Genomic DNA, 26,240 nt, shown 5'->3' with positions numbered 1-26,240 from the left:
GCTTGAACATACTTGAGGAATTCACGCCCTGAGACAGGAATAGGATAGCATGTAATTAAAAACAAGAAGGCGGGGTTGGATGTGAGCGGGTGCTGTTGCGTGTGTGTGTGTGTGTTGAGAGGGGGGGGGGGGGGGGCCTACTTTAAATCCTTTCCGGAATGTTCCAAATGACTCATCCCTCCATCCTGCATTCTGTAGGCTCCTGTCTGCCCAGCCAGAGTAATGGGGTCTCCTCTGTCTTAATCGGCAAAAATTGGTCCTCATATTCATCTATAGGTTCTCATATTCACTACACAGGAGTGATAATTTATCCATTGGTAAGTGTACAAATGTAACCAAATGGATCCTTGCCCGATTTGTACATTCTCTGAGTGAGTTAAATTAACTTTTTTGTGTGTGTACAATAGACTCTGCTGTCTCCCATTTAGACGTATCTCGATTCTGGGAAATCCCCCCCCCCCCAAAAAAAACTGTGTGTGTGTGTGTGTGTGTGTGTGTGTGTGTGTGTGTGTGTGTGTGTGTGTGTGTGTGTGTGTGTGTGTGTGTGTGTGTGTGTGTGTGTGTGTGCGCGTGTGTGCGTGCGTGTGTGTGTGTGTGTGTGTGTGTGTGTGCACGCGCGTGTGCACGTGTGTGCGCGTGTGTGTGCGTGTGTGCGCGTGCGTGTGTGTGTGCGTGTGTGTGTGTGTGTGTGTGTGTGTGTGTTCAGTCTCCCAACCTGCGGCAGCAGCATCTCAGACACTCTAATGGGATTTGAGTGATGGGTCTGGCCTTTGGGGACCACCACAGTCTGGCGAACATGACCTTGGGGTCGTCAGCATTCTGAATGTGCCGAGGAAACACATTGAATTATTCAGGAGTACATAAATTACATTCTCTCTCATTTAGAATTCGGCCTCAGCTAATCGATTTGCACTTAACCACTGATGTGGCACATTTACGGGTGGATCCATCCAGAGGACCTGGTGACCCTCCAGGTTGTACACTGCACATTCCTGTGTGGTCATTTTGGATGAGTCTAAAAAATTAACTAAACAGTCGGGACTTTAGTGCATCTGTGACTTTGATGACATGCGTCAACAATGCGTCCTAACAGGTGATGGAACTGATATTGTTCCATATTATTTAGGTCAGGTTTTATTCATTTTGCCCCACAAACACATACAAGTAAATTGATTTGTTTGAAAACGAAATGTAATGAATTACATCATACAGGTTCTGCCCTTATTATTCCAATGAAGTGCAAGTGCTAGTTAGTCTCTCATTGAGCTCAGATTTATTGATCTCACTACTCATGGCGAGCAGATGATAACAAAAGATAACTTGCCATGAGCCGATGTCAAAATCCATACTTAAAGATTTGTAGAGAGGGGAGGAAGAAAGGTGAGCGGAAACCAGCTAATTGCTTGTTGCATTTACAAATATACAGTACGTACAGTACATCTGTTTCTGATCTGTCTGAGCATGCAAGCAGAGAGACACCACACACCCACAGGCGCACGCACGCACGCACGCACGCACGCACGCACGCACGCACGCACGCACGCACGCACGCACGCACGCACGCACGCACGCACGCACGTGTCGTGCACACACACACACACACACACACACACACACACACACACACACAGCAGGGAGACCTAGGGCATGTTGAGGGAGGCATTCTCCTTCTTTAAGTAGGAGGTGTGGACAGATGAATGACCCTGAAGACTCCTTGATTAACAGCACTGTTAAAACACCTTAGGAACTGCAAAAGCAAAAAGGGAGATCAATGAATCACACACAGCAGATACTGTAATACCGCACACACACACACGCACGCACGCACGCACTGTACACGTCATCTTGAGTACACTTTCAGAGTTATGAATGGATAAATGAACACTGAGAATTTTACTGTGGAAAAAGTGCAATCTGCAGTGCAGCAAATGCTTCACTGATGCGCTTTAGTATATACTGTATACCGCATAAAATTATTATTGTCACATCCATATTTATTAAGACTTAAGAGTTAATTTCACCTATATCACTATTCAATGTGCACAAAGCCTTGGACCTGTCACATTTTAAATTGACAGTATTTCTAAAGGAAATAATGAATATTTTCCAAATTATGTCTTTATTGGCATGAAAGGCAATCTTCTCTCAGCACCTGATCGTAAGCGTTTGTTCTTCCCTCAGAAGACGCAAACTAGATCAACTAGTTAGATAATCTATTATGCTGTGGGTATAAGCCATTTAATGAGTTTGCAACTCTCACCCTCCCACTGATCGAATCATTTTAATAGGATGGCTGTTTAATGCTGGAGATTTTAATTAGCAAAGGTTCACCTGCTGTTAAGGTAGATACTATTAAAAGCTCTTTCCAGAGAAGTGATATCTACAGCTTCAACAGCTGTGAAGAGGATTCTTGACTTTAATCACATGAATGAACCATCCCTATTCTAGGTCTATTCTAGGCGAGAGAATATGTGAACATTCTGTGAAAATAGCAGATTGGCCCACGTTGTGAGCTGGTATTCAAACACATTTCTCTACTTGAAATACAACTAAGTGTTCAATATCACAGTTAAATAAACACTCTGGCAGTTGCTGTGTAACGTCATATTTTATTTTAAGACAGCATTTCTCTTTTCCCCTCCAGTGCTGTTCTTTTTTCTTTTCTTCCCCCCCCCCCCCCCCCCACTGATCTCTCCAAATATCATCTCTAACGCTTATCTATTTTGGGATCATTTGCTCATAACTGTGGAAGGTACTTTGGTTTAACTTGGACAAGCCAACCTCATTTTCCAGTATTATTAGCTAAATTTCAGGATCGCCTTCACAGATGTTCAATTAAATTAGATTGCTCTCTCTTGTCTCGTCTCTCCCTGGCCATTTGCTGGGTAATAAGTCCTGCAGCTGTGAGGCTTTCATAAAGATGTGTTGCCAGATACTAAATCATCTACAAACGAATACCACCTTTCAGTTATCATGGATGGAATCTTGTTTTTAGCTAGGTCAGTGAGGCCATGCGTTAACTCAATATATTTTTTCCTTATCACTACTGTATATATAGTTCAAAAATAAAATCATCTTCAATGATACAGTATGCAGCAATGTGTGGGAGTCCTTCGCCCTGTGACACCTGTTACTATCCACAGGTTATATTTAAATCAAATATATTTTTGGCATGTTGCTCTCATAGCTACACAAACCTCTTATATCAATAGCCTTAGGATTACATCGTATTTGCAAACATATTTCTGGTTATAAGTCCCACAAGGGGCTGGCATCGAATGTAGTGCACCAAACCTACCTGTCTGCCCCTACATCCCTCAATAGCAAAACACCCCTTGAACCATTCAAAGCTTGTGGACACACACACACACACACACACACACACACACACACACACACACACACACACACACACACACACACACACACACACACACAGAACCATTTGAAGCTTGAAAAACAGTCCAAGCTGTTGGTATCGTCTTCCAGACTGTTAACAATAGGTGTTGTTAGCAAACTGCCAGAAGAAAGATTGAGGGGAGGATGGATGGAGAGAGGAGGAGGAGGGAGAGAAGTAGAGACACAAGAGAGAGGGGGGTGGGCGGTGGGGTTGAAATTCTTTTGCCTGACATGTTTTGCAGTCAAGCCCCGACGCGGCGGTTGAAAAGAAAACCTCAGTGTTTCTTTGAACTTGCAGATACAGACAAAACTGAGAGGAGGATACCTTGGAATCCACACTGATAATTCCATTCCGAGATTCAATTTCACTTTTCACTGGTGCAGAGGGAATGCCAACGTGGAGAGAGAGAGCGAGAGGCGAAAGACAAGGCCTCTCCCTTGCGCCGTCTTTTCTCCCCAGATACCCAGCTCATGTCCAATTCCCAGAAGTGTAATCCTCTTTGCTGCATAATGTTTTTTTTTACTTTACTTTGTGGTTTTGGTCCAAGCTGTTTTAATCCATTGATTTTGTCTGTTTTTCTTTCATTCTCACTGCATTCTCTCTTTATGTCTGTCTGTCTGTCTTTCTGTTTCTCTCTCTCTCTCTCTCTCTCTCCCCCCCCCTTCTCTCTCTCTCTCTCTCTCTCTCTCTCTCTCTCTCCCCCCATTAAACACTACTGCCTCTTTCTCCTGTTTTGTCTCTACTATATCCTCCACCCCCATCCTCAATCCTCTAACGATCATGTATCTTTCCCTGGAGAAGAGGAGCTGGACTATCTGACCCCACCAGTGTGGGACAGTCACCCTCCTATCTTTCTTCCTGTGGACCATCGGCCACCTGGGGTAGCGATGGAGGGTGAGACTCGTCGATTGCAAGGCAAACCTCTTCCCCTCTCTGCTCCTCTTTTAGCACCCACCACGTGCATGGTGTTGTACTGAGCAGACCGTGACACACTGAGCCAGAGTGTGAATGTCCTTCTGTTTCCTCTACTATTCACCATGCAACATTTCTATCTTTATCTGAGCAAGAGAGAGTCTCAATTGGCTTGGCTGTAAGGATGGCGGCGTGGATGGCGAGCATGCCAAGTACATGCAGTACATGATGTTCACGGGTTATGATGCATTATGTCTTCCTCTCCATCTCTGAAGCACCTGCTGTCTTGACCTCTCGCCATTTCTCTTAAGCCAGTGAGCATTGACCTTTCATCTTGAAGCGCCAAACAAAGGCTTCTGCACGTAATTTGTCTGTCATTGCTCTGCCTCATTTCCTTTTGCCTCTGCACGCTGTTATCATTGTTGTGTATCGCACGTACGTATACTATTCTCATAAGAAAAAAAGAGCATCTTCAAAATAATCACCATGACCACGGACAGGATTCCCCAGGTTCTCCTGGCACCGACAGAACAATACCTATTCTGTTCGTCCTTATCTGCTTCAGAGACCAGCACATCCCTGAAAGAGAAGGAAGCTGAGAGAAAGAGGGAGAGAGTATACCCGGCCCCCCTCTCCCTAATCTCTTTCCGTGATAGAGGCGTTTCAGGAACGTAGCATAGCATACCTCAGTGGAGCCCACCCAATAAATCACTCTACTCTGCATCACTTCAGATGAGTCTCAACAGTTCATCTACAGTGAACAGGGGCCCCAAGGGGCCTCAGCCGCACGTATAGCTCGCTATCGCACGTAGTCCTGCGGGGGCCCGTGTCAAATTGTCAGGCAGTGGTCATATCTGTGCCTTATCTCTCTTTCGCTCTCTATCTTGTCTCATTTTATGTATGTCTTCTGTCTCTTAATCTCCTTCACCCCTGCATAGAGGAGGCCCGTGGCTGGGTCTTGTTTGGCATGTGCTGCTCATGTTTGAGGGGCTTTCTCTGTCTGAGAATGCTAAACGTTCTTTCAATAATCCCCCATTTACATTTTCAAGCTTTCCCCCCCTTTTTTTCAGCGAGGAGAGCGAGTTGAGACCTGTTTTCTCTTCCACAACTGGGGTCTTAATGGACACAGGGTCATCTTGGGTTTCTGAGCTATAGAGCGTCGCAGTCCCGCCTCCTACCCTGGACCAGGAAATGAAACCCAATGCATTATTCTCATAGACATTTCTTAAAGTATTTATTTAAAGACGGTTACGCCGCGGACAAAGCCAAATCGAGTCGTGACAACTCATGACAACACAAACAATATTTTGGATCAAACAAATAATTACAAAGAAGAAAAACAACAAAAAAAGTGTTGTAACCTGCCGTTTTTTTCTTCTTTCTAATTATTTGTTTGGTCCAAAATATTGTTTGTGTTGTCATGAGTTGTCACGACTCGAGTTGGCTTTGTCCGCGGCGTAACCGTCTTTAAATAAATACTTTAAGAAATGTCTATGAGAATAATGCATTGGGTTTAATTTCCTGGTCCAGGGTAGGAGGCGGGACTGCGACGCTCTATAGTCTCAAGGTTTTCACTAATGTGCAAACCATGAGTTAAAGTAGAGGGTGATAGAGAAAAAGAGAGCTATAATGTGTGTGTGCGTGTGTGCGTGCGTGCGTGCGTGCGTGCGTGCGTGCGTGCGTGCGTGCGTGCGTGCGTGCGTGCGTGCGTGCGTGCGTGCGTGCATCAGTACAAAGTTTATGTGCTGAAGTTCTTTTTAGAAATAATAATTTTGATTCATGAATAAATAGCCTTAAAATTAGTGTGTGAAAGTTTGTGACTGCTTTGTAGACATCTAAAAAGCATAGTGGCTCCTAAGGGTTGGCCCATGGCCCCAAACTAATGACATTTTATATACCATTCTTACTGTAATTCTCCTCTTTTAATTACTTTTCAACACTAATCCTCTTAAGTACCGGTAATCAAATCAATCTTCCTTTGTGCAATAACAAAGCATGAGTCGACAAAAGAAGTCAATGACTTCCCATTTAAAAGCGACTTAGAGATATAGTTGCAGCATAATTAGATACCGGTAGTACTTGAAAATGAAACAAAGTCTCTTGATGTATTTAATACCGGTTGAAGTGGCACTGAATAAATTGCCCCAATGAAGATATTTCCTGACAGTCTCAGCTGTGTGCTTATCAGTGAAAGTGGGACTGTGCAGTAATGCAAATGTACTAATATCAATGGAAGCCTTCAAGGAATATCTGCCTGAAATGGATTCATTATCTCAGTCACATTGTAATTATGATTCAGAATGATCATGGCCTGTGTGTGTGTGTGTGTGTGTGTGTGTGTGTGTGTGTGTGTGTGTGTGTGTGTGTGTGTGTGTGTGTGTGTGTGTGTGTGTGTGTGTGTGTGTGTGTGTGTGTGTGTGTGTGTGTGTGTGTGTGTGTGTGTGTGTGTGTGTGTGTGTGTGTGTGTGTGTGCGTGCGCGCGTGCCCGCGAGCGTGCATGCGTGCGTGAAATGAGAAAAAAAAACTTTCAACCAACACAGCAACTATATATTATTTTTATGGACAACCATAAGCATATATATATAGTTGCTGTGTTGGTCTAAAGTTTTTTTTCTCATTGTCTTTGTGATTAGAACGACATAAACAAATTATCACCCTGGGCCTAAGTGATAATTTATCCATCACATACCCAAGCACGTCGTGTTGCATCGTGTGATTTAACATCAGACTGTGATAGACAAACCTTACTCTGCATATTTTGCACTGCACTGTTTTTCATTTTGTCGAAATCATCCCACATCACACTCCTATGTGAAATTGGCAGCATGCAACTAATTTGAGGAAATTACACTCCTATACTGGATCGGCGGTTCTGGACGACTGCATACAGTATCTAAACGAGTCGTGGTGGGCACTGCACTCCCTCGATTTCTTTGCCGATGCGTGCACCGAGTTTGAAGATGATCGGTTCTACAGTATATGCAAATAACCATATACGTACGTGGGCATAGCCCTCGGATCTGTGGCTCTGGACAACCTGAGCTCCATACATACTGTATGTATACTGTATGCCTATATGTGTGCCCTAAACAAACATTAAAGTCCATAGACTTTACATGCAAACGATTTACGTCATAAGTACTTGGCTGCCATATGACATAATCTTCAAAAGCCATGTATTGGAGGGGCTAGCGCCCCTCAAAACAATACAGACCTAAAAGAAGAGAAAAAGACAGAGATCAAAAAGATACATGTATGTTTCTGGGGTCTCTGACAGGACAAGCCCTAACATACTGACTGCCCACATATTATATATCGCTGGACATTGATTTACTGTAAACACAGTGGAACTTGGGAGTCCCCCAGTCTACCAATCATGCAGCTGTCACGACCTCAGTAGACCAGCCAATGACCACTAAATATGATACTGCAGTGGATTTACTGGGCTCACTGTCTGTCTCTCTGTCTTTGTACAGTATGTGTCTGTCAACCCTTCTCCCTCGCTCCCTCGCTCCTTCGCTCTGTCTGTCTGTCTGTCTGTCTGTCTGTCTGTCTGTCTGTCAAAATTACACCAAAATTAAATCAAATACCCCAGAGGGGGCCCCTGAAATCTTATCTCGCCCAGTGGCCACTACTACTGTAAATCCGGCACTGCCCACCAACACCACGACACACTGGGACATATACTGATAACATCATGGATCTCCATTTATGGTCATACAAGGGACAAAGACTGACAGATAAAGATATCTCCATATATGGGCATACTGTAAAAGTGACAGTATGTCAGTATGTCTGTCTGTCTGTCTGTCTGTCTGTCTGTCTGTCTGTCCGTCCGTCCGTCCGTCCGTCCGTCCGTCCGTCCAAATAAATGTGTGGCATCTGTGAGATGCAGGAGGCATGCAGCACCCAGGGAATGTGTTGTGCACTTGGTCCTGGAGCTAAAGCCAGTGCTGATTTCAGTGCAGTAGGCCAAGCTGAACATGAGCCACCCCCCCCCCCCCCCCCCTCCCTTCTCATGTACAGTGATATGAACTCTATTTATGACAGGAAGCTTGGTTATAATATGCCCTAGAAATGCAAGTAACTCACATACATTTAAGTTATTTATAATTGCTTGCTTGCATGAGTTTGGCTGTGTCACCATTGTAACTTGATGAGGGCAGGTTAGGATGGGAGTGTAAAAAGGATAAAGGGTGTTACACGCCGGTGTCCTGCACCGAAAATAACAGATCGACATGCTCACAACGAGTCAAGCTTGTGAGCTAGTAGATCTGCTATTTTAGGTGTACTTCACTCAGCTAAATATAAAGGGGCTTTATTGTCTCCACCAGGCCGAAGGCATGGGGAGAGAGTATGTTTTGCACTCTGTCCGTCCGTCCGTCCGTCCGTCCGTCCGTCCGTCCGTCCGTGACCAGCTAATTTCCGGCACCGTTAACCCGGTCGATGCCAAATTTTGCACACACACTCCCTGGATGCCAACGATGAACCTCTGCCCCAAAATTTCCTGAACAGCCTGTTATAGCGCCACCAGGAGGCCGCTTTGTGCAAAACAAGTTTTTGGACAGTACACCTACAGATTTTGTCCAAACATCACGCAAATTGGTACACAGTCTCTCTAGAGCCATTCGACGAAACGGGTCTTTCAGGACTCCATCCTGATTGGCTAAGATTAGCTTCCAAAGTTCGCAGGAGTGCTCAGTTTCAAACAAAATGCTGCAAATCATTAACACATTGTGTGATTTCCGTGAAATTGTGCACGCACATTCCCACTCAGCCTCATGGTGGCGCTATAACTGGCCGAAAAGTGTTTTTACCTCTAACTGCACGGATCTGTGGATAACTTTGTATGCCAACTCCCTAGAGGCCAAGGAAAAACCTTTGCCTGGAATTTTTCACATCTGCTCTTTATAGCGCCACCAGGAGGCCGACATATGTAAAACACATTTTCTAATATTACTCCTTCAGATTTTATCCAAATTTCAAGCAAATCGGTACACATGCTCTCCAGAGTCATGTGATCAAGACAGGTTTGTTTGATTTCTCATAATCCACCCTCATTGGCTACGATTGGCTTCTAAACTTTTCAGGAGTAGCCGCTTTGTACCCGTTTTGTACAAATCTACAGTAGTACAAACTAGCCTCATGGTGGCGCTACAACAGGCCAAGCCACGTCTCACACACACACACACACACACACACACACACACACACACACACAGAAGGGCACTTTTTCTAGTTGGTCTTGGTTCTGCCACCACATGTAAGCAGGGGGGAAAGGTTTAATTTCATACATTTTGAGAGTTTCATTAATCATCCCATTCTGTTGTTCCAGTCCTCTGAACAAAAATACAGTATTACTTCGGAGTAATTAAAGTTATTGTGTACGGCCTATTAAAATGGACCAGAGCATTTGCATTTATGTAAAACTCTCTTCCAAAAAATATGTGTTCAAAAAGACTAAACCTAATCCTAATCAGTTGCTGTTCATCAAAATGTATATTTAAAGTTTGGATCTAGTGGATTTCTTTCTACTGGATCTACTTTAGATTGTAAAATCTCAGTATTTTACATGATTTACATGAATAATGCCAAATTCATATCTACAATATATTTGCAAAAATGTTATTTTCAAATAAATCTTCCTCAAAATGTGTACAATGTGTTTGCAATCACAGTACATAATGTTGTTTCCTGTATAGGCTTGCTTTGAGATGATTACATCTCAGAATGCATAGAAAGATAACAATCAGACATCCCCATACCTTCAGCCTCACAGGCTTTAGTTGTGCACCAGCGGTTGACAGGTGCAGCGCTCTGGGTACATTCTCCTCTCCCACAAGCCCACACGGCTCCCTACTCAAACTGGATCGCTTTCTCATAACATTTTCACAGACTACGTAGTGGGTGTACTGTCTCTGTGTTTATGACCATATAAAAAAAGAAGGTTGGAATTAGACATGTCAGAGTGGGGGAGCTGGATGGCGGTGTTTCCACTTGCCAAGACGACAGTGTATCGCCATTGGAATGAAGGTGTGGGGATTGTGTACAGTCACTGAGGATAATAGCATCTTTTGTGGTGTGTAGGTAATTGTGGGCAGAGTAGTGGCAGATAACACGGCCCTTCTGTGTACTCATCACAGAGGATGCGTGTGGACTTGTCACAACACGGGAACATCTTCCTTCCTTCCACAGGCGGACAGGGCCCTACTACAGTACACACTTACACAATATGGACACACATAAGGGATGTTATATGTTCAACATAATTACCCCCTTGAACTCTACCCTTTGACTCATTTCAGCTCTGTCTGGCAGCTCTGCCTCCTTCCTTCTCCATCTCCTCTATTTCTGCACCCCCCCCCCCCCCCCCCCCCCTCCACACACACACACACACACACCTTTCCCTCTGTTTACGTTGTCTTTCTCCGTCTACAGACCTGAACGAGTGCGGTTTGAAGCCAAGGCCTTGTAAACATAGGTGTATGAACACATTCGGCAGTTACAAGTGCTACTGCCTCAACGGATACATGCTGATGCCTGACGGGACGTGTGGAAGTGAGTTTATACATACATCATCGATCTGTGTATCTACGTTCCTGGCCCTGTTTTTAGGTCTCTACTCTTTCTTTCTCTTTCTCTCCCTGTGTCTCTATCTCTTTGTATTACTTTGACTCTCTGTCTCCCCTTACTGTTTGTGTCAATTCAATAAGTTATTTCACCTTACTGATCTTCCCTTCCTAACCTCATTAATATTTGAACAAGCCATATGCCTACATGTTTTTAAATGTCTCTATTTTCCCTCAATGGAGAGATAAGTGTTTAGGTAGAAATCAAAATTTCCCTCTCAGAACCCTCCTCTCTACTTTCCCCCTTTCTGCCTCTTTCATAATCTCTCTACCACTTAGTTATTGTGGTGGTGATATAACTATGAACCCTATTTTCTCGGTACAAATACCTACATGATTTTACCACAAGGCAAAGTTGATGACACGCACTATCCTATTATGAGATACATTTCCACACTCTTGCGAGTGCCTTTCACAGCAGCTGCACAGTGACTTTGATAAAATGTTTTGATTATGCCCCATTTTTGAATCATCTTGCCACGAGCACTCTCTCTCTTTCTCGCTCTCTCTCTCTCTCTTGGCTTTGAGAGACACCTGTGAAGAAGCCTTAAGAGCTGTAAAAGAAACAATTTAAAAGGAACCATGACTTTTACCGCCTACACGTACCCACCCCCTCCACTCTTTCTTTATTGGTTGGCCTGAGGAATGTGCTTGTCTTATTGGATGCCCAGAGGTGTCCCACTGAGCGGCAGTCGATACTCGTCTCACTGGTGCTGCATCCAAACATCTAATGAATGTTTCCCCTCCTCTCACCTTTCCACTTTTGTGCAATAAGTAGTTTTATAGGGCTGTTCTATTCTAAGATTGTATAGGGAGTACAATCCCTATCGATATTGTTCAGTGCTGCTCTCCTACTCTCTGCTATATGCACATGGACACTTAAAGTAGGACACGGAAACAAAACAACATAATGAAATGGATACAAAGCTAAGCTCACAATGTGTGCTTTATAATTATGCCAAGTGTTTGGTAGAGGTACTGGTGTGTATTGATTTAGCGCCACACCACTCCCGGTCACTAACTTTTAATTATTAGCCTTCTGACTTTGGAGAAGTCAGTTGTTCCTTCGTAAGTTTAGTTCGTGCCATAACGAGCCACAGCTGCAGACGGTTGTTGTGTGTTGTGATGATGATAGCTTCCAAACGCCATGCCCTTCGTCTTCTTCTTCCTTTTCCTCTTCCTCCTGCTTTGATCGATAGATCACTGTAGCTGTTAATCAACCTGGTCTTCCTCCTAAGTCCTCTCCGCTCCATGGCTCCCATGGTAGTCTGAGTGCTAGTGGCTACTGCAGCAGAATCAGTATCAAGGGCCTTCCAATTGAATTTCCTCTCCGACACGGAGATCCCACCAGAAGAATAGAGCCCGACATTTCGTTATTATTTTTGGAAAGTCTTGATTCACAATGCACACTGGCTCAACAGCGCACGGTCAAATCTCCAGTGTTTATTTAACTCTGAGCAGGGACACATGTAACCAAATGGACCTGTAAGGGTGCATTACATCTCTGAGTTGAACGAGCACTGAGGCCTTTACTGTGCAGAAAACGCTGCAAACTGGCACATTGATGCGGGAGAAAGGGGATGGAGATGGCTGAGGGAGGACCACATGACAGTTCTTTGGTGTGGCAGAGCGGTGCTGTGGGGTAGAGTAATCTAATAATAAGCAGGTTGTGTGACCTTTTGTTATTATTTGCACCCTGGAGTCATGGGGTCATCTTTGATAATACGAAGACAGATGGGCAGGTGTCTGACCCTCAAACCTCTCGGTAATAGCGAAGATTGAGTGTATGATTACTGCATTATTGAAGGTAAAATAATAACACAGATTCATATCTCATTATCAAGGTTGACCTAGCCAATACAGCAGCAAGAAATGTCCCAACCTCAACCACGAACAAGGGCTGCATTTTTTTCATTAAAGACATCACTATAGTAGCATAACAAAATACATTAAAAGGCAGAGAAAGACAAAGAAAAATAGCATTTGACACATTTTAGAAACATTCCAATGCCAGGTTCTAATGGCAGCAACCCTGAATGTTTTCTATACCTTTACCTTTAATTCAGTTTAATTCAGTTTTACTCTTAGAATACGGAAAACATGCAAAGCTCTTGGGACCGAAATCCACTGATCTAGTATGATGGTAAGGTAATCATACTTAATATAGTATAAAGTATAAAGATAGCTGTATAAACAAATCTCAGCCAGTGACAAAACCGCAATCCTCAGGTACATACAGTATATAAAGAGATGTCTATTCAACCGTATCCAACTTGCAATATCAGACATTCTGAATTAAATGAAATGTTGAACATAAGCACTGCAGCACTAGGGTACATGAGAGAAATGAGACAGGCAAAGCCAAAGAGAGAGAGGCACTGTATAAATATTGACTCCTGTGTGTGCTCTACTGTATTGTGGAATTAATTTGCTTTTCCATTGCTCCTTCTCTCCACCATGCAGATACCCGTAGCTGTGGCATGGCTAACTGTCAGTACGGCTGCCAGGTCCTCAAAGGAGAGGTGCGATGCCAGTGTCCATCTCCTGGTCTGCAGCTGGCGCCTGATGGGAGGACATGTGTGGGTATGTTCTTGTCTAACTTCAACGAATAATTGTAGGTACGGTAAACCACTTAAGCCCTATGGACTTTATCATGAAACGAATAGCCAAAATAGCCGATCTACAAGCTCACAACACGTTCAAAATTGTAGAAATGTAGATTTTTTTTTTTTAAAGATTTGTACAATTTGAAGATTTGCCTAAAATAGCAATGCCAGGGATGGAGTGACTAAAGCCTCCCTCTTGAAACTACTGTTTATTGACACATGGATCATCATCAGGTGACTAAATTGATACTGTGTATTGTATACTATAACAAATGTAAAAAAATGTCAGGCAGGAGGTTGGGAGGCAGACTTTGAAAGTATAGGGATGGGTTTAAGATTAAAAAGATTACTGTTATTAATCTCCTTGGAAAAAAATGTTTTACGCTCAGTTGTAAACACACATAGGACCGAAATACAGTCATGCACACAGGGTCATACAATGTGGCAATATGGAGTAATGGGCTGCCACGTAGTGGTGCCCAGGAGCAGTTATGTGTTCGGTGCCTTTCTCAAGTGCATCTTGGCAGTGGCTAGGACTGGCATCTATCCACCTCACATTATGGTGATCCATGCTGGAACCGGCCAACCTCTGTTAGCCACGGTAAATCCCTAAAGACTGAGCTACTGCTGCTCTTAACCGTAACCCTAACGTAGGGATACGGTTAGGTAGACAGTGAATAGGAGATACAAAAGAAAAACCACTGGTGTAATTCAATTCTAGGACCGATAATGCTTCCTGAAGGTGTGGTGTTTTTTTTTGCCTGGAAACCAGACGAATCTGCCACAGGAAAATAAATGCCCTGGGCAGATATTGGTCTGGTACTCCGCAGTTTGAATAAATATTCCACACTACGCAGTGATATTAGTCTGGTCATGCCAGGCTAGTGTTTTTACTCTAATACTGCATTTCCTCTGAAATGATAATCGATAGCAGGTTTTTTTACTCCTTTTTCATTGCTAATGTATGTGTGAGAAAAACGGAACTGGGGGCTTCCGTTTTTCCGGCGCTGTGTTTTTTTTTTGAGGGGCGCTAGCCCCTCCTATGCCCAGCTTTATGTGTTTGGGTGTACCCGATAGCGATGATTTGATTGGCTGAGCCATATATACAGTATATTGAGGATGAAAAATCACACCTTTGTGAAGTGAGGGGCACTCTTATCATCGTACCTCATCATGACGTAAAATAGACACTATGACGTAAAATTGTCCATTCATTGTCAATTGGAATTTAATGTTTGTGTTGGACAAAGTTTTGCACATACACCAAAAGCTGCACATAGGAGGGGCTAGCGCCCCTCAAAAGTGAGGACGCAAGTGATTAGCCAGATTGGACTTGAGGATAAAAACAGAAAAAGGACAGAAAAATGAGGACGTTAATTGTGATTGGCCGGAATATGATGATGTATGCTAATAAGAGCGCCCCTCACTTTACACGAGTGTGATTTCTTTTAACCGGGTCCGCCCGCATACTTGCCTCAGCCTCGTCCCTTACCATTCGGCACTCTCTCTCTTGCACGCACGCACGTGCGCACCCACACATACCACACCCTGTCTCACCCTGCCTCAATATCTTCCTCTGATACGTGCTGTCCAGAGACAATATGCGATTACAACTACCCAAAAAGGATGGCTGTACTGTAATTGTTTTGAGATTGCTTGTGATTATGAAGACATTGGACTGGACGGAAGGGGGGGGGGGGGGGGGGGGATAATAATAATAATAATAATAAAACTTTATTTGCAGTCATGTAGGTAGGAAGGTGCGAGACCATGCCATTATAGGGTTATAATAGAGGATTCTGATTGCAAAACAGGTTGAATTACTTCAAACTAATTATCTTTTACTTTGGATTGAAAAGATTACATTTGGTCGCAGATTTTCCCGGTTCACATTGATTCTTAGGGTGAGTGAAATACCTGCACAAACCGTAGAGCCCTTGGTCTCTTTATTTCCTTCATGCGCCAGAAAAGGGACAAAAATTGGCTACCTCTGTGTCATGTTTTCATCACTGCTGATCGTAGCTGGAACTGATAAAAAACACCCACAGTACACCTACTGCAGTTATTTTGTCCTGGCCGGGAATCAATGCTAATTGTAACCTTTCCCACTAAAGACAAAAGCAAGGTAATGTTAATTGTCCAGTGGAAAATGGGCTAGACGCTAGACTAGAGTATGTATGAAGAATATTTGAAACTTGTCACAGTGCTAAGTGCCAGAAGCAACAATTCAGAAGTAGAAACAGAGAAGGATTTTTCTTGTTTTTCTTTTTTATTTGAGCTTGTCAGCCTTTGAAGTCACTAGGCGCTGATCAAGTGCGTTGAGGTATGGCAAATTGACAGAGACAAACCCTTAATGAAAACAAACAGAATCTCATACATAGGCTTGCTCCCTATTCAAGTATTGGAGTGTACAGTTTTTCTACATATACATAGAAAATACTAACTTGGAATTCAGTGTTTAATCTTTCTAAATCATAGGTTCCTGACACAATTGTACTTTTATTTTGTTTATCAATGACTTAGTGAGTCACACATTAGAACAAGGGGGTTTTAACTTCCATCCTGCACAAGGAAATCCTCATAATAAAAATGTAGTATGCTACGATTCCTTTCCCCCAAGTTACTCATTATCCTTTAAATATGTAGGGTGCATCATTAACTAATGACCTTATTGCTTAATGATTAACTGAAACAGGCCCGGGAATACCCCATATTCCCAACCTCCACTCTCTCCCACCAATTAAAGGGGGTAAGCCTCATTTTTCTCACCTCCTGCAAGTCACAACTAATTATTGCTATTACTTAAATGTTTTAATCATTCTCTTTTTATTGAGTCTGTAAAGCACTTTGTGCTGCATTCACGTTCTTTACGTGCATTACAGTATACAGACAGACAGAGACGTGATGCATTTATAGATAGATGGAGGTGAATGATCTAGCTGAAATGCAATCCAATGTTTTTTTTAATTACTATTCAATCCCTGTTTTTTTTTTTAAATCTGGATTTGTTTTATTGGTTTTATTGGTCCACTACTCGATTGGGTATAAAAGATAAATCGATAAAATCAGAAATTTAGGGGGTGTCCTTTATAATATGAAAACAGGGCCTGTTGGATGATGGACGGTACTTGTAGGAAGTGAAGTTAGTCCATCTTCGTTCCGCTGTTTAAAAATGGCAGGACTTAGAAGAGTAGCTCACAGATGGAGGGGGACAAATTGAAGCAATTAACCTGTGTCAGTTATATTGGGGCTATAGAGTTATTTAACTCAGTCATACGCCCAGCTCAGTGCAGGCTAACCATAGCTGCCGAGAGGGGAGGGGTCCTAAAATAGGGTCAATTATAAAGGCTGTCAGTCATAAAGAATGATGGCGGAAGCAGAATGCTAGGAGGAAGTGAGGTGTTGTTGCGCCACAGGTGTTCACTCTGTAAATATTCCTGAAGGCTAGTGCCGGACAATTAATTGCGGCCTTGACTGTTGAAATGTCAGATGCGGATGTACAGTTGGAGGCCATCGATATTGTCCTTTTCTTTTTGCTGAGGTTTGCGTGATCTGCGCAAAAGGACAGTTAACCCATTTTGGGCGGGAACCCCTTTTGGTGTTTTAAACATGTTATAATTTAGCTATTGAAAAATAGCAGATCTACAAGCTCATAGCGCGCCACCGAGTGGCGCGCTACGAGCTTGTAGGTCTGCTATTTTTTAAAAATCGTGAAAATATTTATTTCAGAAAACTGGAGGATTTAGAAGGATTTTTTAAAATTTTGAGGTCAGGCCTAAATGGGTCAAATGATAAGGGACAATATCGGTGGCACCCAACTGTAGTGTTTACCTCAGCTTGGAGGGTGTTTCAGGCAGCACTCTGTAGTGTTTACCTCAGCTTGGAGGGTGTTTCAGGCAGCACTCTTGTGAAATACAGTCATCAAATAGGATCCCGCCTGGCTTCTAAAGTTAAGCTGCAGGGGAGAACTCTGCTGCAGGTTAGTCTTCTGTTAGTACAGAACCAATTAGCATCTCGTTTTCTCCCTAACCCAAAATGTTATGGGACTGTTTTAAAGCACTGAAAGTGAAGCTAAGACAGGCCGTTTATGTACAAAAACTGTTTGGACATAAAACACAACATTTCAGGAAATAGGGAATAAAGCTCTGCTTTCCCAAATTAATCCTATGTAGTTATTATTCAGGTACAAGCAGTTACGTGACAATACCTTTTTGTTGATTAAATATTTATAGAACCCACAGACAGACTTAACCATTTTCAACCTGGCCTACCTATTTTAGACATGTTATTATAGATGAACATGTTTTCAGAAATGTATCTATTTGCATGACACTAATAGGTACAGCAATGTTTAAAGTAGGGTATTCATTTATAAAACAAGCTGAAATGTGGAAATACAAGGTTTCTGGCCAAAAGCGACGATATACAGGGGCATTAAGCAACTAGTCGACTAGTTTACTAGTCGACTAGTTTACTAGTCGACTAGTAAATCCACTAGTCGAAGTTCTTTTTTTTTTTTTTTTTTTTTTACCGATTTTGTAGGCCTCAATATCAGGTAGATTATAGTTATAGTCACCAATGTACACAGTTTTTTAATGTACAAATATTTATTTCCAAAAAAAGGTGGTTTAACAACTAGTCGACTAGTCGACTAGTAAACTAGGCAACTAGTCAACTAGTAAAAATGACTAGAAGTGAATGCCCTTACAGTACAGTACACAGTATGTATACAGTATGCACAGTATACAGTATATACAGTATACATCATGTATACAACTATACAGTGTGTTGACCTACTGCAGGTCTAGATCTAGATAAAATATTATTGATAAGAAGGTAATACAATTATACTTAATTGATTTGTTGATTAAAAATAAAGCGTGCACTCCTCGATTATTTGATCAATCGAAAAGACAATCAATATTATATTATTGTAGCCCTAATGACTTTGAAACTGAGTCATGTCTTGTGTCACCCCTCCCTCTTCCCTGTCAGTCTCCACGGTACTGCACTGTCAAATGGTCAAATGAAGCTGAATTGCTGGCAAAAAACGAAATCAATTATTAAATAGAAATGCAAATGTATGGGTTCAGGAAACTGTTCGACAAGGGAATCTCACCCTGCAGAAAGAAAGTGTGTGTGTGTGAGAAGCTGCTGCAGCCTGCAGCCCAGCCCTCTGATTAATGACTGTGTGTTGCTGGGTTGCTGCGTTTCCACCTCGTCCCAGAAGTTTCTGTATGAATGTGGGACAGCCTCATATTTCATTCCGTACAATGTCCTCAATGAATCAAAAGGTTTGTCAGGTGAAAACACATTATCAGCCTTTTAGATGTTATTTAATAATCACAGATAAATATGTTCTTAGAATGTCTCTCTTTGTTTTGTAAGGAAAGTAAGGGAATTTAGGATGAGAGATGGATAGTCACACAGACGTATAGAGTACGTATAGGAATTCACATGAGTAATAATAATCTTTGACAAGAAGGTTATTATTTTCTATTTTGAAAAAGCAATCGTTCAAAACCAAGTCGATATGGTGTTAAATCTCCCTTTTCAAATGAATTAAAAGGGGAGCTGCTCCATTTGAAAAGCCATGATTTGTTTGATTGGTGTGAAAACAGTCAATATTGAGTTTACTGAGAGATGACAGAAGTTTGTCCTCCATGTCTTGCCATCCACGCACACACACACACACACACACACACACACACACACACACACACACACACACACACACACACACACACACACACACACACACACACACACACACACACACACACACACACACACACACAAAATGTGTGTACAAAACTTCAAGCCATTATTTATTTAAGACTGCTGTACTCTCCAGTCCTACCAGATATGTTTTTGATTTTGATTAAGTATAGTTATTCTTACCTTTATGTACCCAGGGAAGGTTGTCTGGGTACAACAGCTCTTTTTTTTTTATCAACGCCCTTATTCACAAAGTAAGACACATTCCATCCCTAGGCTTGCCCAGGCTAACCACAACCTTCTACTGGGGGTTAAGTAGCTGTTCCTTTTATGCCTTATTTATCGAGAGAAGGTCAGAAGTAAGTGTAGATTCTCTTTTACAAGATCCTTTACAACCCAGCAGCTTCACCTTGGGTTCTGGGAGCTGGGTTAGTACAACACCATCTGAGAAAAGCCATCCTTCCAGTCCATGTGTCTCTCATGATTTCTGATTCTGACCTGTCTGCTTCTGTAGTATTTTGGAGGCTAGAGGAGTGTGGCTTTCTGACCCTGTTCTCAACAGCTCATGTTGAGGTAGCTTAGAGCCTAGAGCAAGGCACTTCACACTAACTCCTGCTTGCTCTAGTGAATCTGCTTGATGTGCAGCAGAAGACCACTGTGCAGTGTGCACAGGAAATCGAACTAAATCTAAAATGTACATACGTTGAACCCAAGTGTCTGTAGCTGTGCCCGATGACCACATACTGTAAACCAGGGGTCCTCAACTAGAAATGCTGAAGGTCCACTAATCATTTTTGAAAAAGACTAAGGTCCGGTCCCATGAGCGCGACGCGGGCCACGCAGCGGCCAGCGGAGAGCAGGGCTGCAGAGTATGGAAATAAAATGTTTCACAAATATTCCCCTCCAAAAATTCACAGAAAATGAGGCACAAAGAACACTTTTATTTTGTCAAGTTAAAAAAAAAACCTCTCTGTGCCCAGGGTCCACAGAGAGGTGGTCCGCGGTCCGGTCGTGGACCGCGGTCCGCCTATTGAGGACCCCTGCTGTAAACTATGACATTGTGTAACCATAATTCAAGATGCATTTGTATTCAGTCAACTCAGTTAGCGTAAATGAAACTAAAACTAAAATAATTGGAGGGCTGCATAGCTCCGCAGAAGTCCATACATTAATGTACTGTAATATAATTTTCAGCAGTACAATACCTCTGCATGGGAGCCAGTTGTGTTCTAAATATTAATACCCTTGTGCCTGAGGTGATCATAACAGGCCTTCAAAGAACAGGCCACGGTGGAGTGAATTGGTTGCAAATACTAGAGCTGAATACAAAACTAGCTTTGTTCATAAAGGAATATCAGTCAAAGTAGTACACTGTGGCTGTTAGGCAGAACCACTCTCAACCTGGCATACTGCAGGACATACGGTATGACATCTTAAAAGGAGAAATACAATATATACTATTAATTTAATAAAGAAAGAAATACTATTAAATACATGGCAATGGCTTGGTCTCCAAATTAAACCTTTCTTACCAATGTATATAAAACCCCCGTTTCTTCTTCCAGATGTGGACGAGTGTGCCGCAGGCATAGCAGTGTGCCCCCGCTTCAGGAAATGCATCAACACCTTCGGGAGCTACATCTGCAAGTGCCATGAAGGCTTCGACCTGCAATACATCAACGGCAAATACCAGTGCATAGGTAACTGTACCTACACAGTAAAATTATGGTTCCGGTTTTATTAACACTCATGATGGTGCTTTGTATGAAAGCTGGGAGTAAAAGGTTCTCAGACTTGTTGAAATGCTATTAGTATGTTCAGGTGTGTTGTGCCGCCAAGGTTGAGTGGCCAAGGAAGCATGCACGTTCTCACTCAAACACACTCAAAGCTTTTCTCTCTCTCCCACACGCTCTCACACCTACTCATGTGCAGTGGTGAAAAAAGTACTCACATCTTTTACAAAAGTATCAATACTGCAATGTAGAAACACTCACACAAGTAAAAGTCTGGTAATCAAAATGTACTTGAGTAAAAGTACAAAAGTATTGGCATCAAAAATGTACTTAAAGTAGCCTACCAAAAGTAAAAGTATACTCTTTATGCATATTAGTATTGCTTTTTTAATAGCATCAACAACCACACAATGTGTCGAATGGCGAAACATTGTGAGCTACATTGTAGTAGATCGGCTATTTTCAAATGGCCGAAATGTATATAAGGTGGTTATTGTATGTTTTGTAATGATAATCAAAATCTACAAACTAACTAGTAAATACAGTTTTAAAATAATTGTAGTGAAAGTAAAAGTACAGAAAATTGGAAATACTACAAATAGTATTCAAGTACAGTACAGTAAATGTACTTTGCTGGTGTAAAGTGGTGTAGTTACTTTACACCCTTTCTCATACCCACACCTCCATTACTATACTCTCACTGTATAGACAAACAGTAGACCAGCCAGTGGTTCACAACATTTTCTGGATCAATCAAGGCCGACTTGATGAAAATCTCCAAAGCGTTCACGGGCTTCCCATCTGACCACTTAGCACAGCATGGGCCTTGTCCGTTTTTCAGAGCATATTCATTGTAATGATCGATCAGTGGGTTGTGTTCTGGCTTGGAACAATGGATCATGGACTTAGTATTCTTAAATTATTTATCAGTATCACGAAGAAACTAGGTTTTATCCTATTCAATACGGGAAATCCTCGTACCATTTTAGATTCGAGCTATATAGCAACATACGTTTTTCAGAAAACGGTTAGGATTTTTAGAATCTGCCTCGAGTCTAAATACCAGACCAAATACGGAGAAAAATACCACAACTGCAGTAGACACATGAACAAATATGGTCACAATAGGAAGCATGTAATCTTATGAATTCTTGTCGTCTAAAAACTTTTATTTGGCAGTCCGCCAGTATGCTTTTCAGTATGCCTTCAGTGCCTTGAGAGTTGTATTTGAATACTTCTCAGTAAACAGCATATGGCAGAGTGACATCTCAGTGTTCAATTTAGAATGAGGTAGCAACCGCATAAAAACCTTTGTTGAATCTCTTCTGTTTCTGTTATCCCTGGGAGGATTTGACCGGGAAACTCTCATAATGAAGCCGTTTTGACAGGTGGAGAGATCTCTCTTATTTAACGAACAACAGCACTCACAACCTACAGCACATGATGTGCACTGCCTACTCTCTACTACAGCTGAAGTGGATGGGAAGCAATTAGCCATCGATAATGTGTTGCGATGTTGTTTGAAGCTCTTTGACACATACTACACAATCATATACCGGTACATTAACATGTACAAACAAGATGGAGGGATGGACATCGCAGCGGATACAGTCCTGTGAGATTGTACTAGAACTTGATTCACAAAGTTTAATTTTGACACTGTGAGGAGCTGAAATCACTCAGATATTGTGTACGCATGTGCACACATACATTTACACAAAACATGCATACACTACACACGCATGCACGCACAGTCGCGCACACACACACACACACACACACACACACACACACACACACACACACACACACACACACACACACACACACACACACACACATGTGCACACACGCACATATTGCACACACACTATCGCTGAATCTTGCTGTGTTTTGACTATCTTTCAGACGTGGACGAGTGCTCTACAGGCCAAAGCCACTGTGGCAGCTTTGCCACCTGCTACAACACGCCTGGCTCATACAAGTGCAAATGTAAAGACGGCTACAGGGGGACGGGCCACGACTGCAAACGTAAGCACCTCTCCTCACCACCCCAGTGTTCAACTCCTTTCAGAGGTGCAAGAGGCCCTCACAATCTTTTTTTGTTTTCTTTGGTTGTGTTTTGAAAGGTGGAGGTGGAGAGGAAAGGGAGCGCTGAGAAAGGGAGGGAGGAAGGGAGAGCAGCAAGAATTTATTTTCTTTGTAACAGCTGTCATTCATTTCTTGGGGGGAGGATGGAGCTCCGTTTTCATTCTGCATCCTGAATGAGACCTTGACCTACCGTATTGAGATCTGTCTGTTGAGAGTAAGAAGGGGGGAGTCTGTTGTTTTCAGACGTCAGACGTCTATTCCCATGAGCTGTTTTTGTCCTCAGGCTGGGTGTCACATTGCGCCGGCTGACAGAAAGCTCATAAGTGTGCGTGTTTTTGTGTGTTTTTTTTTCTTTTTTCCTGCCGTTCAATGGCAAAGACATTATTTATAATCATTATTTCACGCAGTACTTTAATCGTTTGTCTCTAGTGACAGAGTGTAACATAGAAAATACCCCCTGGCAAACTGCCTCCCCCTGGCCAGCCGGGGTGCCTGATGGAGGGGAAAGGAACTGGTTGGAATAACGTGTTCCTTCCACGCGCTACGTCCAACCAGGGAAACTCCCCCCCTGTCAGGTGTAAAGGAGCGACTTGGACACTCATGCATGCATGAAGGAAGCATGAGTTCAAGTCCGTTGCTCTCCCCAGGTTGGCGGAGGTTGTGTAGAGCCTAGGATCACATTAGATAATTGACACAGGGGTGAAAAATAGGTTACAAAATCGTGGGATAAAATTTTGAAAAAGAAAAGAAAAGGACAGGACCTTAACACTGGTGTCCTGAATCATCCTGTCGCCTGCACATGCAGCGTAAGGCACAAGTGCTCTGACATTTGAGCTATGTGATATTCTATTTGTGTATCACGTATCAAAGGCTCCCTGTAACCCGAGAAAGCGCAAACAGAGTTCAAACCACTTGCTTCTCTCTCCTCACTCATGAACCCCTTGTGAAGTTCCTCCCCATCTCTAGTAACCCTCCCCTGAACAATGTGCTAGACAGAACAATGCATGGAAAGGAATGTATTGTAAAGCTTTGATGACAGCCAGTCAGCCAAGCAAATGTCATCTTGAGGACAAGGCTGCACCTTTGAACAGCGCAATCGCTCTGCATACACACTTCACTCAGATGCATGCACACACATACACACACATGCGCACTCACGTGCACACGCAGGCACACATGCACACATACAGTATACTGTACAGACAACTATACACACAGACCATCTTTATTGATCTCACAAACAAATACTAATGTTGTGTACGTGCCTTATAACAGTTCACCAAGTGAAAATGATCTTGACTGTTCTCCCTCCCAGAGAGTGATGTAAGAAGGGAGAACAAATCCCACATACAGTACCTGATTCTTTTGAGCGATGAATAGCCGAGAGACTGATCTGTGAATAGATTTTCATGAGGTCTCAGGTGAAGACTGTAGCCTACTGTAGATGAAAGACTAGGCCGAAGGGCTTTTTCCCCTCCAAAGCTCCGCCGGCCCTTGCAATTGGCCACCAATGTCATGCCTCATTAACTTAGAAGGACTCATATTTCAGGGTGCCCTGGTGACTCAGCCAGATAGTGTGCACTTGCCACACAGGCACGATGTCAGAGGTTCGCAAAAGACGCACTCGTGACCTGTGTCTTATCTAGGGTTGGGTAAATGTTTAGTTCTGGTACTGATGCCTAGGATTCCATACGGATACCAAAACGCCACTTTTGAATATTTAACAGGCACATGAAGCAACATACCTGAGTGTGTGACTATTTATTTAAAATAAATGACATTCAACAAAATAAGCCAATTCTTCAGTGTTTAATTGCTTAACGCTGTATAAAATTAGCAATAGTATGATTTAAATCAAACAATATCTGAGCAAAGAGTTACCCTGGGTGAACTATGTCCGCAAGCGGATATAGTTGCCCCAGGTCAACTATGTCAGATCAGTGCCAAATTTCTTATGCACACTGCAGGCCAAATAAGTAATTGACCTCTGAGATCCACATGGAAGCCACACCGTTATTAGAGCCCATCTTGTTTTATTTCAACACATCATCTTAACATGCATGATGCAACTATTAACTTCACTAAATTCTGCCATGTCAATTACAACTGACAAAAGAGACTTAAAATGATCATCATCTGTTATCTCTCAGCTATTCCTAAGGTGTCCATCCTACCCCCAAGGCCAGGGAAGTCATGGGAACCTCCAAACCACCACAACCATATTCCTGACACTGACCACAGGAGAACAACCACCACCATCCGCCCGCCTCTGACTGCCAAAAGAATCCCCCCCAAAACTACTACAACACCCACGACTACTACTGCAACAACCACATCTAAACCGCCAACGCTCCCTCCGAAGAGAGCAACGCCTGCCCCACGCAAGCCATCTATCCCCACCCGAAAGCCCTGGGTTCCCCCCAGGAGGCCAGTGGTACCCACCAGGAGACCAGCAGTGCCCACCAGGAGACCAGCAGTGCCCACCAGGAGACCAGCAGTGCCCACACGCAAGCCCTATGTCCCCCCGAGACGTCTGCCGCCCATCACTCCACCACCGCCACCCACAAGACGGCCGCCTCAGCCTGATCCTGTCACCCCTGTAGACAACTCCATACAGAAGGAAGTGACCAAGCAGAGAGGAGATGTCCACAGTAAGAATGTTTTCCTTTTCTTCACATTGGTTTGGTAATGCAACAGTAAAATCCCACATGATTCAATCCATTTTTACACTCTCAGAGTTAAATCTCCTGGAAATATCTTCAATGATGTTCCTGGTTTCCACTTTCAAACCCCCAAGGTTCTCCTTTCTTGAACCAAAGCCAACTTGAGCTACCTTTCTGCCGCTTTGCTTGTGTTTGTGAGGAAACTCAAAGTAATCAAAGCAAACAAAAGGTAGGAGCGCACACCAATAGTGGGGAGGTGCTGACCATGGGAGACAAACTTGAAAATAAGAAGGAGAGGTTGCACAGCTCATAGTCACGATGCAAAAAAATTGGGTTACCAATGTTTCGGCAACAAAATGCCTTCTTCAGGGTAATACAATGTAGTGACTGCACACAGTATAATGGTTTATTATACAAACCATTTGCTCTTCTCCACCTCGCTCCCACAATGACCAGCACACTGTTAGGCCACGTGGAGAAATGGTGAA

At 42.9% G+C, this 26,240-nt stretch overlaps 1 protein-coding gene across 3 annotated transcripts in view; it reads left to right on the top strand.

Annotated features, from left to right (window-relative positions):
• Positions 1–26,240, top strand: part of npnta (nephronectin a) — a 71,229-nt gene that overhangs the window by 30,838 nt on the left and 14,151 nt on the right. For 2 of the 3 annotated variants that reach the window (XM_079498692.1, XM_079498691.1), the window contains 5 exons: positions 10,751–10,870; positions 13,405–13,524; positions 20,831–20,965; positions 22,907–23,029; positions 25,240–25,740. In XM_079498692.1, coding sequence (XP_079354818.1) covers positions 10,751–10,870; positions 13,405–13,524; positions 20,831–20,965; positions 22,907–23,029; positions 25,240–25,740 — 999 coding nt within the window. Of the gene's footprint in view, positions 1–4,255; positions 4,295–10,750; positions 10,871–13,404; positions 13,525–20,830; positions 20,966–22,906; positions 23,030–25,239; positions 25,741–26,240 lie in introns of those variants that run through there. The other variant, XM_079498693.1, reaches the window with a different exon arrangement.

Source organism: Electrona antarctica (assembly GCF_951216825.1).
Source record: "Electrona antarctica genome assembly, chromosome: 4".
Classification (NCBI taxonomy): Eukaryota; Metazoa; Chordata; class Actinopteri; order Myctophiformes; family Myctophidae; genus Electrona; species Electrona antarctica.
Note: the sequence above shows the minus strand (reverse complement) of the source record. Positions and strands in the feature narration are given on the sequence as shown.